This window comes from Trichoplax adhaerens, genomic scaffold (assembly GCF_000150275.1).
Source record: "Trichoplax adhaerens TRIADscaffold_9 genomic scaffold, whole genome shotgun sequence".
Lineage (NCBI taxonomy): Eukaryota > Metazoa > Placozoa > Uniplacotomia > Trichoplacea > Trichoplacidae > Trichoplax > Trichoplax adhaerens.
The window spans coordinates 2,525,296-2,538,346 of NW_002060951.1; the positions used below are offsets into that span (position 1 = coordinate 2,525,296).

The 13,051-nt window shown below is 33.3% G+C and overlaps 2 protein-coding genes across 2 annotated transcripts; one reads left to right on the forward strand and one right to left on the reverse strand.

Annotated features, from left to right (window-relative positions):
• Nucleotides 1–763: 763 nt before the first annotated feature.
• On the reverse strand, nt 764–4,148 carry TRIADDRAFT_59078 (uncharacterized protein; the record flags this gene model as incomplete). The annotated part of the gene is made up of 15 exons (XM_002115141.1): nt 764–866; nt 946–1,015; nt 1,097–1,124; nt 1,202–1,266; nt 1,414–1,471; nt 1,719–1,878; nt 2,001–2,074; nt 2,156–2,272; nt 2,341–2,380; nt 2,455–2,522; nt 2,642–2,698; nt 2,812–2,941; nt 3,063–3,099; nt 3,839–3,919; nt 4,121–4,148. 15 exons carry the CDS (start codon nt 4,146–4,148, stop codon nt 764–766), a joined length of 1,116 nt encoding a protein of 371 aa, XP_002115177.1.
• A 969-nt stretch (nt 4,149–5,117) lies between these two features.
• On the forward strand, nt 5,118–8,857 carry TRIADDRAFT_59079 (uncharacterized protein; the record flags this gene model as incomplete). Its single annotated transcript, XM_002114969.1, has 4 exons — nt 5,118–5,438; nt 6,191–6,377; nt 6,506–6,878; nt 6,988–8,857. The coding sequence occupies 4 exons, from the start codon at nt 5,118–5,120 to the stop codon at nt 8,855–8,857; spliced, it is 2,751 nt and encodes a 916-aa protein (XP_002115005.1).
• Between the last annotated feature and the right edge of the window lie 4,194 nt (nt 8,858–13,051).

The following is a 13,051-nucleotide window of genomic DNA, read 5'->3' on the forward strand; positions in this document are numbered from 1 at the left end:
TCACTTTTCAAACTTACGAGGTAAATACTGAACATGTACACAGTATATAAGCAGTGTTTACTGTATTACTGTATACATTACACACGTAGTACTGTACAAGCATGACAGGTGGTAACATAAAGGCACAATATATAAAATATTATCAGCTATGTTTCTTCTTTTAATTCTTTTAAATTACAAATCGCGTAACTATTAAGGAATACGTATGAGTACATAATAAATCTAAAATCTAAAATCCAATTCCCCTTATTAATAAAATTGTTTATTAATACATATTTACTAGAAGTACTAAGATTAATTAGAGCGTCATTTAGAGGTAAAATTGAAATTTAGATCTTGCCAAAAAATTTTCGGTTCCTCCTCCTAATCAATAAGAAATAATTCCCGCAGGGGAGAAGGAAAAGGAATACAGTTACGGTATTGCTACTCTTGAAGAGAATTAGATAGTTTTGTAAAATATAGTCAAACGCCTCATATGATAAACAGTAGAAACATCGCTTGAATAAGAAAATGTACATGACATATCAAATATAAAGTTAACATATCAGAAGTTCCCGGATGTGAAGCTCTAGCGTTGTCAGAATTTAGTTAAATGTAATTTAACAAGTAAAATGGAAAATTCGCACTAAAGATATATTAAAATCTCATAATTTAAACGAATTTAAAGAATCGGAAGAAAGTATCAATTACTATTAGAACTTTATTTATACAATACAGAATAAAAAATGAACATAGATAGTCCGGTAATCGACGAATGATTAACTTAACGTTCTAAGGATACTGGTTCCAGTGATGGTCTTATCGTTTGATCGAAAGTTTCACTAAGGATAAATCTCAAAGCGGCTTTAAATGTGACAACACTGTAACTATATAAAAAGCAAGAAAGAGTAGAGTTTATCCTTATAGAACGACAACTCTTCCCTAAGAAACGTATATTTCTCATACTTATTTTCAGAATTTGGAAATTCTGTCCAATGAAAAGTTTCAATGAACTTTATATGACTTGGTAGACTCTCTATAATAAATTGAATAGTACAATAAAATATACGTTTTTTTTTAATTAATATAAAGATAAGGTGAAAGTATCCAATCTTACCATACGAGGAGCGGATAATCACGACAACCTAGATATCAAGATAAAAAGAATAAGGGAAATTCTGGCAGTAAGAATTACAAGTAACTCTTTGTTTTACGCAAATACCAATAGCGAAATAAGTTCATCTGATGTTACTGTTACTCCTTCCTTATGTTGCCCTTCGCGAAAGACTAATAATAATAAAAATTGTGAGTCCATTAAAAAAATAAAATTTTAAGAGCTACAAAGTAATTATATGTAAATCAGATGATATCTGATACCGAAATTTTAAAACATGTAACTAGATTACAGCATCAGCTGATATCACTACTTCTTACCAAGTAATCCGTCATCCTTTACACGACGATGTGCATTTACGTCAGCTATAACTGTATCCTAATTATAACAAGTTTACTAAGATTTATTTTATTCTTAGTATCTTAGTTCAGCTCATATATAAGCTATGCCCGTCTACGAAACTCTTACAATAATTTTCTTTAAGCAGCCAGACTTTTGTAAGGGAGTACTGCAGGTATCCAGATGTCTTATGGCCTTGATCTGGAAACATTTTAACAGTGTTGACATTATTAATTTTCATTTACTAACACATGTTAAAATATCAGCTAATACGGAGGTAGCATACCGCTGAGTTAAGTGGGCAACAGAATTTAGGATCTAGTCTCAAAGCTTTGCCATCAATATTCGGGTTGCCTTCACATTTTTTAATTACTTGGGCACATTCATTTTTGCAAGCCTTACTGACAACTTTAAATAGTTGGTCGTGCACTTGATTTAAAATGTAGCTGAGAAATTCAGAATTAAACTATTAGATTTCCTAATCATAAATAACTACGATATTGCTAATACAAGTATTTATTGTTCTACACATTAAAGTTTAATAACTTTTAAGTTTATAATAAATAACCTTTCAAGTGATATCCTAAGTTTATCATTTAATCTTCTATCTATAGCTAGTTGATGATTTCTTTCAAGAATTTGCTGACATAGTGAGACAAAGGAAGAAGCTGTTATTACTTGCATATATTTACTTTCTCCCTAAATGCAATCAGTTTGCTAAACCTTTTCGCAATTTTCAGCTAGAGATCTCAATTTTTTGGCCGCATGGTCCAAGTAGCCAACAACCACTACATAGCTTGTAAGAAATGTATAAATACCTTTATCAAGCTCCAGCATTGCCTATGGAATAAAACGTATATTATTGCCTATTTTTCGTAGAAAAATAATTAAAGAGTACTTTATTTTACCTCTTTATGCTCAGAAAATTCGAATAAAAAATCATAGCATCTACAAATCGACAGACATAAGTGAAATGCTTTAGTAAGGCTAGTAGATAGATAGAATAATTTATTTTGACTAACTCTTTCAGCGTTTCAACAGGCTTTAATTTATCTAATATTGAATCTTGATCACCATTGCTTGAAGATATCTACAGTATAATTAAACAATTAAATCAAAAATGCGTTTTCGCATTGCTAATGTGCGTAAAGGATTTCATTAATACAGCTTTTTTGAATAGATTATTTACTCTCTTAATACTTGTACTACCTTAAAGTTCGGATCAAGTGGCTGTTCGATCAGCAGGAATCGATATTGCTCAAATTTCTACGGTACAGTAATATTCAATGATAAAATAATCAGAGATATGCATTTACAGACTACCAGCAAGAACTAATAAAATTTGAAAATACTTGAAGAGAACGATTCGGTAATTTTACCTTATTGTACCCTAGTTCTTCACCAATAATCTGTGTCTCGAAACCTTTCTGAAAACCAGATATAACCTGGATCGTGTTTAATTTTATATTAAATATAATCTTGTTAGATCCGTCCGTAGCATAATATTGCCTATCGTATTAAATTGAAAAAGAATTAAAAAATACGCTGAATCTCGGATAAGTTAATAGTATTTGTTATACGTAAATCTACGTAAACCAAGTAGAATCTTTAATGCTCTATTTATACTTACCCTTGCACGTAAGGAGAGGGTTTTAAAATATGTAGATCTATAATTGTAAAATAGTAGAATTTTTACTGTGGTAAACATAGTATAGAAACTTTCGAGTAATCATATCGTATAAAATATTTCGTAATGAAATAAAGCTAGGCTATTCCATATACAGTAAGTAAGGTACATTCGAGACCCGATTTTTATAGAAAAATTTTGAAATACTCGTATACATGTATAGATAGCGCTAAGTATCTGTTGAAGATTAAGGTGAACATATTGTTTTAGGCTATATTTAATGCTATTTTTACAACGTATAGTATAACACTACTGAACTAGTACTATAATATATAATTGGTATAATTAACGGATATAATCTTTCAATACATCGATTACACAATATACTACAAAATATCATAGCGTATGACAGGGGAAGATGCACTGGAAACCAGCTATGTCAACTGCTATTGATATATTTTACGCTTAATTTATAAGTTTACTTAGAAAAGAATGAATAGTTATCTAATTTTTGTATAAGTAAGTTGTGATTATTTTCGACGTACAAAATTTATATACTAGGTCCACGGTGACATTACATTTAGTATTGGCTACAATGCTCAGCTAGTAACAGTATAGTAAGTAGGATCAACTGGTTTTAATAATTAAGAAGAAATAATATTAAATAAACAAAAATATTGCTTAACCTGGGTACAGTAGTTATATCTCGTCAAATGGTGAACGTTTGCATTTACAGTACTATACATAACACTATAATCTATTTATAAGGTATATCTCACCAACAAATGCTTTGCTAAACTTCGTAGTTTGGCCGAGTGAATTGCTACAAGGTATACATATGGTGAAACACTTTTCTTGAGCTGCAGATAGTTGATTGAAGAATTGATTCTGTATTAAGACGGGAATGCAGTAAGACGTGACTTAAATTATGCAATCATTAGTATCATATCATTGTCCGAGAGTACTCTCTCATTCCGCTAACATTATACAGCAGTATGCACTTATGAGGGATAGTAACAGTACAGTAAAGCATCACCAGTGCATTGTACTTTTAGATGTACCTGACTTTACATTGGTAAAATGTCCCATAGGCCATAAAATGCTGTAATCTACTGCATCTCACTATACTGCACTCGTTTCAAGTTGAACTTATGCATACGTTATTTTATATTTACGTGGCGTAAAATGTACTATACTGTATTCATTCCTAAACATTCTGCATAATCCTGTAATCGTAGATCTACTGTGTTTCACTTGTTTTTTACTTTTTTATAGCAATGTCGCCTTCCGTAGTAAACTTGATCAAAACTCCATCAGTCTGCCTTAAGTAGGCTCATAATACGGTAGAAGCCTATTTGAAACCTTCAGAATTACTGCATAAATTGATCCATAGCAAGTTAGGGATCAATAACGATTGCAAGTTAGAAATAATCAATAACCTCGGTTTCATCTATGACGCAAGTCCTCTATGCTGTACGGAAATATTATACTGTATTTTGCCTTTAAGCCAAAAGGGTTCTCAATACCGGCCGTACAGTACAAGACAAGTACTGTACAACAGACTGTAATATCACCTAGTATAATATGTTATTCGTTGATCTTATAGATATATTGCACCTGTAGCGCCTGATAAAACGGATTAAATTCTAGATCTTCGCTCGCCATGTTAAGTATTCTGTCATCTTCTTAATAATTTTTAGTTCCTCTAGTTGGGTTCGATTCGAAACCAACGAAGCTATAGTACTGTACTGTATACGGTAGAGTACAGTACGGTACTGTACGCAAGCAGGGATTTCTTGAGAACTCCTACAGTATGGAATCACTAAAACGGAGCCTACAGTACAGTACAGTAAGACTTTTCTTTACAGTATTGTACTGTACTGAACTGTACTGTACTGTACTGTACAGTACTGTACAGCAGCAGAATTGTGCTCGCTCAAGTACGGTACAGTACAGTACAGTACGTTCAAGCGCTTATCGATTCTCGAATCTAACTAAAACTCGCCATGCAATTTTTGTGATATACGAGTACTAAGATCTAAGTGTAGATTTGGTAAAATGGCTAGGCAGATTGGTATGGTATTTTTGCGTCCGTCTAGATTGCGTATAGGTTTTCTTTTACTGAAGCCTAACATCCTCTTCAGTCAAGAAATTCGACTAGTTAATACAAGTACTAATGGCCAAAGCATGATCAGTAAATACATGGACAGAGCTCGCAATGTTTTCAATGAGCCTTTCGTTAAAATATCATTGATGGCTCTAGCTGCGGTTATGTCAGCTACAGCTCTATATGAATATTTATATCATGGCCCAGCTAAAAAGAAGAATAAGTTAGGAATTCAAATTTTACCAGCTTCACCAAATCATTTCTGTATCGAGGTATTTGCGTAAAAGTTTATAAACTGCTTTAGCAAATTTATCTGCGAGTACAGTACAGTATTCGCAAATGATACGTTGTATACGCAAGAAATAATAGACATGTCTTTCCTAAATTCCATATCATGATTATGCTCATAATCAAGTTATACTGTTGATTCGCTGTTCGTTTGGCTCAGATATTGTATATTTATAAATTGAACTAGATGAGTAGCTGTATTGTTGATGTACAGTGCCCTTAGGCCCCCTTACAGTATACGAGTAGGAATGATGAAGTCCAAGTAGTGATTGCCCCGAGACATTCATACGCATTTTGTCTCTTTCACCTTTCTGATCTCCGACAACAATTTGTAGAACTTAGTAATTAAAAAATGCTATCTACCAATCCTGAAAAATCGTCAAAGCTGCAAATAATGCTAAAATTCTATACTATACGGTACATTGTAAAGAGCATCCCTGTTGCTTCTCATATTACCGTACGAGTATTAGCAGTGTAAGATTGAAAACTACAGTATATAAGCACCCGTATACAGTAAGCTACGTGCATCTTCTCAGGTAAATACGCTTTTACAGGAATTGGAGCATTTCTGTTTAAGAATGGAGGGTTCATATATGCATTTAAAAATTTCGTATAAAACTAGTTGTGGTTTAAATTTCGTATACTTATGTTCTTATGATTAGCAGATATGCCTAGAATTTGCATGCATACATCAGTAACGTAAATCTATTATTATATTATTTGTCCAATCATTTAGAGAAACGAATATATTTCACACTTGGAAAGCGAGTGTGGAAGTCTTCTTCGCTCGCTCTTCTTTAAGGATATAAAAACGATATTTCTAACTGGCCTAACAGCAAGTGGGAAAAGTCAGATTGCTAGATTCTATGCTGAGAAGTATTCTAAGAAATTTAGGTTTCCAGTAATAAAGCCTCCGGTTATTGGTAAATATGACATGACTATGATTCAATTTAAATCAAAGTATCTCAATAAGTTTCTATCGAAACATGGTCTGATGTAATAAAAATTGCATTTAAATTTATGTCTGTAATATTACTCTACTATATTCTAGCAACTCTTTCTGGTAATAGTATAGAAGATTACTTATCATCAATAAGATCATTAGCAATTGAATTGGGATCTACGCCCTCAGAATGGTCACGAGAATCTGACAATGGTATTTTATTCTCAAACCTTCCCGTTCCGCGTCAAATAGAAATTCTTGTGGAAGAAGTTTCTCAGAAGTTAAAAATGGCTGGTAGATGGTTATTAATTATTGATGATCTAAAGTCTGATTGTGGTATAAAGCAAGCGTGGTGGCCACAACCCGACCAAGATAATATTTGGGGTAAAGGTTGCGTTTTAATAACATGTGAAGAAGCATTAACGCCTAAGGTTATCGAACAGACTTACAAAGCATCAAGAATTCTGAATGTAGACAAAAAGTAGGAATTATGTTGTTTGAATTATTTAGCCTTGTAGTGATACACAAAAAAATACAGCTTTTTGATTTTTGGCGTACATTTCGTTCTCATGTGAATTGTTATATTTTAGGTTAACGGAGTCGGAGGCACTGTCCTTATTACATCAAATGAATGAAGATAAAGTTTCTGCCAACGCGGCTACGTTAGTGAATGAATTGCTGTATTCGCCTTTAGCTATATCTCTTGCTGCCAGTTACATAAAATCCAAAAATGAAAACACAGCACAAGATAGTATATATGACTGCAGCAATTTTATTGAGGAATTTAAAGCGATAAAATCCGATATTTTACGACACTGGAACAGTGATCGGCTCGAAAATAACGCATCTTTTACTGATAAAATTGTTGCTAGTATGTGCCTTCAGCAATATGGTAAAGCTGATTCACAGATGCACTCCACATTTGATATTTTGGGTGCGCTAGAACCTAGAAGACCCATTCCAATGGCTATGGTAGAAACTTTCATAAGAGACAATGAAGTTCTGAACTTTAGGCTTAAGTCACGTACAACTAAATTAGATACCACTAATAGTGACCTTAAGTCATTAGAAGTTACCCCACCAGGAGAACAAATATCGAGTATTGAAAATATAGATAATTCAGAAAATGAAGACTCAGACGACTCTGGTGTAATTCGTACTTTCATTACTAAAGGGAAGGAAATTTATCGTACTTATTTCTCAAATCCATCTTCAAATAACGGAGATAAGAACCCAAAAGAGATTCAAGATGACAGTAGTCCTATTTATCGGTGTCCTTTACTCTCATGTAACTTAAATGGCGACATTAAAACGGTATCTATTCATCCTGTAATACACTCTGTTATGCAAAAATGGTATTTTCTAATGACTATACCAATAATGGAAAAACTATATGTATCTGAACAAAGAGTTGAAAGTAAAAGTTCGTGGTTTGGCCAAATTAAAAAATTTGATGAAACTGCGTGCCTAGAAGGGTATCGTGGAAGATTATGCGATCAATTCAATTTAAAATTAGAACCATCTAATTATGACGAACTTCGTAATGTGACTGATCAAACTAATTTAATACATAAATTAGTAACAGCATCGAACATGTTGCACACACCTTATAGCAAAGCACAACAGTATTCTCTGCTACGTCGTATCGGTAAATCTGCTATAACTGTCACGAAAAATCGCCGTTCGGAAATTGTATATCGTAAATCATGTAAGTTACTTCTTCCACATTTCGCTTATCTGATGAGACATCTACAGGTGGTCGATTTAAAGAATTTCTCAGAATTGTTAGATATAGTAGCTATGATTCATTCAGATGTATTAAGTGAGGACTTACGCAGCGTTGAAATGTTTAAAAATTCATTACTTATAAAAAGGAAAATACATGGAGATAAACATTACGAAACTGCTCACACTTTAACTCTTTTAGGAATAGTTCTGAATTCCCTTAATAGATTGGATGATAGCAAAACAACTTTGGAAGAAGCTTTATCAATCTACAATTCGTTACCCACCAAAAAGATGCCGGACCCACAACATGTCCGAAACCTTGCTACTACTCTATCTACGCTAGGTGTCGTTTGTAGCAATTTAGGAGAACATAAGCGCAGTCGTGACTTACTAGAACGTGCTCTATCCTTAATGCAATCCATTCAACCCCAGAATGCACTCGGTTTGGCAAACGACGAAATATTTAATCATGCCGCTGATGTAGCGACAATGTTAACAGATATTGGCCATTCATACTTACTTAATGGTGAAACAAGCTATGGCCATCGACTGTTGCAATTTGCACTAAATATTCATCAAAATATCCATGGCGAAGAACATTATGAAGTAGTTCGAACCTTAACGGTCCTAAGTATAGCTCAAATGATCCAAGGGTTTCATGAAGATAGCAGAAAATCTCGTGATCGTGCAGGGGCTATTCGAGGATCTTTGAATGCTAACGTTTTAGTCTAAGAACAAGTTTGTTATCGCATCGATGTTCCTCTTACTATGACAGCTTTTAATAATTTTTGCTATTGTTTATCGAATTATCATATCGTTGTTATACTGTAACAGCTAAAATAATAACACTTTAAAAAGTAAACCACATATCGATCGGTATATTGCCACATAATATAATACGTTCTCAGTTTTATCTTACCTTTCGGATCTGTATGCATGTTTTCATAACAGCGCTTCATAATGTCTAGAATGTACTATTAAATTTTATCTCTACTGCTCGTAAGAGACAGTTTTGATTTAAAATAATGAAAATTATTTTAATAACATGGGCTATATCTTGATTTGGCTGCAAGAGAATAAAAGTTTTATTTATACAAAATATGGTAATAGCCCAAAGTGTTGATGTTGTAAAATATTTCATTATTTGATCAATCAGAATCTTTAGTATAATTAGCTATTAAGCGACTTATTATCAGCTCTATTTGTACATATGTTTTAGTAGCTATGGTAATATTTTGTTTAACAATTAACAAAGCATTGTACTGTATACATTGTAAGTTACATTAACTTTACTGTGGCATAATTGAGCTTGATGAAGTGTGTTACATTTACAATGTACATGTACAGACCAGACTAAGGACATATCTACTTATCCAATGATGATTAAATAAGCCGTTATATCCCAGCATAATTTTCATTTATTTACCATTCAAAGTAAATATCTAAATTTTCTTGAGTATGAGTATATTGTATGCATTTTATAAATTTGCAACCTAACAACACGCTAAAATCTCTTACTTACTATTTTGTCTATACAGTCTAGGGTCGTTTAAAATTAGCTAAAGTCATGTTTTTAATTTATTGCGTCGATATTCTAATATTCAGAGCATTAGACATTATACCCGCGAAGTCTGTATCTTGTGTACTAATGTCGTCAGAAGGATAAAATAGTAAGTTAAAAGCGTGACTTTAGCCAGTTGTAAACGGCAGCGCTGTACGCAGGTATTCGTTTATCTGATGGTAGTAGATTACGATTGTAGTGATCAGCGCTATGTTCATATAACTCCCAGAAATCCTATGAATCGTTTCTAATTATAGAAATCTGTAGCCTGTAGCTACCTTGTTTAGGTAAAAATTGTATATTTTTGACTTTGACATTATGCTAATTTTATTATATCCTATTACAGTATTTGACGGATAAAAAATCTACCAATATTCTTACTTACTACAGTACAGTATAATGACTTTAAAAACAAATGTATAGCGTCAAAGTTCGGAGTGGCATGTAACTCCGATGCAATGCACTACCGCATAGTAAGACAAAGCTAACAATCTCTATTTTGCTCCTTGTTGTTTAATCCTACACAGACTTAATATTTGTAAACTTACATGTGTGATACGAAATGATATTATAATTTATTCATTACACAGTAAACATTTACATATTAGGAAGAAATAAAATTTTAACGCTAATCTAAACTCAATAACAGTTTATAGTGACATTAATGTAACAATTCTGTGGTAGAGCTAAAAAACAGTAGCAACTATTATTGTACAATAATACAGATTTACGTACAACGATTCAAGCAAAAATTTAAATATCCTGATATACAGGTATCCGGGTAACTACTATTTGTAACTATTAAAATTCAGCAAAAAAGTGCCGTGCAGAAGAACCGTTGCCCGTCTACAGTACGGACTACTTGTCTATGGGCACATAATTACTATACCGATAAAACATTGAACTAATACCCTAGTAAGGATTCATAAAATAAACCCATGTGAGGTATGGTAAGCATAACAAGCCGTCCAACATAAGCATCAAAGTACAAGGGAGAAAGGAAAAATTATCTAATTACAATTATACACATTGAATGGTATATATTCGAGTTTTACATTGTTCAAAAATCCACCAATTCATCTTTCACTATAAAACTGTAGGCTTCCATGGTGAGACTTTCTTTTAAACAACTTATGGTACAAAATAATTATCGCAAGTTGGTTACAACTGTTCGAATATAAATAAATACAAAACACGAAAAGCGTAATAGATAGCAAGAAAAATTTCCGTTTGTTTAATAAATACTACGGATTTGTACAATGCTGTACCTGCTTACTATATAATGACCTGTATAGCATAATCTCCCTACTGAACACTGCATCATTTACAAACTCATTTAAGAAACCGGCTGTCGATAGGGCAAACCTAAATTCATAAAATTTCATATTGTAACCTTCAACAATAAATTACTATATTTGTTGTCTTCCAGTGTACACCACAGTATTTGACATTATCAAATGGTGTTTTAATTAACTTTGGTATCAAGAAACCTCCACTAGCAGTTTGGATATCGTGTTATAACTTCATTGCCACTGAGGAACACTTTGTGCCAACCGACGCATTCGTCTATTAAAAGTTGTTATGCATATGAATATATTAAAATTTTTAACCTGAACGGTACTATACTACAACCGAATGAACGTTTTATCATGATACTGTTCACTGAGATTAATTATTAAGCTAATATATCCAAATGTACCGAGTATTCCTGTCCTGATCACGAATTTTCTTTTCCATCTCAGCATCTGTGAGTGTTTCCAATACCGGGGACCAGTGATCGACTTCAGTCACCGGACGAATAGCGTACTCTAGTTGAGGTAATTGAGTTTCGCTGAAGGCGTAAGTCTTCATGTGCCAAGCGATCTAATCCGATTGTTCACATAAAGTGAAGGAATTAATAGTCAAAATAATCTAAATTGTGACTATACTGCCATGTGCTACGCTGTATTAATCTTACCTGCCCCCGAATGCTATAGGCGATAGCGGTTACAAATTCTCCGCCCAATCCAAGGTCTTTACACAGATTTAATGCGAATTCTTCCGGCGTATTATCAGAGTTCGATATGTCCCATTCGAACTGGTCCACCAAAGATACATTTCCAATGTTGATATTTAACTGTAATACACGTATTTATTCGTGATCAGCAGGAATAAGTATGTACAGTATATCGGCTTGTAACCTTACAAACAAGATCCTTGATAACCGTATACTAGTAAGTATTACATTATAAATAATTATTAATAGAATATGCATACTTTGATAACTACTCTTTGATCTGTTGCATAATCTTCCAGAGGAAGATTTGAATTTTGTTCTAATTGGTTTTTAATCGAGGTGGCAATGGCAGGAACAAAGGCAGGTGAAGGTAGCTCCAGGTCATCACATAAAACTTCGGCGAATTGCTCCGGTTGAATAAGTTTTTCTTCAATGGTAGCAAAAGAATGAAATTAAGAAATCGCTTTACCTAAAAGTTAGCTTTAACGAGTTACCATTTTTATTCCAAACAAAGAAATCTCGCAGTCGCTGCCCTTCAACATCTAGATCTATCCTAACTGGTACCAGATCTTCAGAGTCATTAGCAGCTTCGAATAAAGACGATGGGAAGTAATCGGTATACCTATTAAAGAGAAATAGGAATTCTATACAGATAAATATTTATTTATATACCAAATATAGTTAAAGATGGGTAATAATGATCTCCTATGTTGCGTCATAAGTCTAAGAATAATTAATTAATGAAGTCATTAATTTTCTCTACATCTAAAACAAACGATGCGTACAAGATTGGGAAGCTCTTGGTTTTCCTAGCAGTAGATCTGGGTCGAATAATAGGGGTCGATAAAGCTACAGCATCCAAATGTGAAGTTGCAGGTAGCTGAGGGGTCCAGGCTGTGGTAGAACTTCTACTTGAACGAGCTGGCTTCGGCGGAACAGAATTTACGGTCGAATTTGATTCTGTAGGTGACATTTTAAATTTTTCGTCGTTTCCCTCGAGGATATCTTCTACTTCTGTCTGTTTTATCAATGTTACATTAGTAGCAACCAAAGTGTGATCTAGTTCAAATATTAAACCAAAGAGAAATTTATCAGATCAAGAATTGTTAATCCATGTCGACAAATAGGTATCTCATGATACAAACTCCAAGATAGCTAATCATTAGGATTGCATTGTTCGGGTATCTATACTATTTTTACAGTTAAGTTAGTACTGTATAGTAATGTGTCAGAAAATCAAGACATATATTGCACTCAGGTAACTGAGTGCCGCTAACGTCGTGCAGAGTACAGGTAAATAGAACCTTATAAATTGCGTATTGAGCATAATATATTGCTATGATAATTATAATTGCTGTTGGGCACTAGG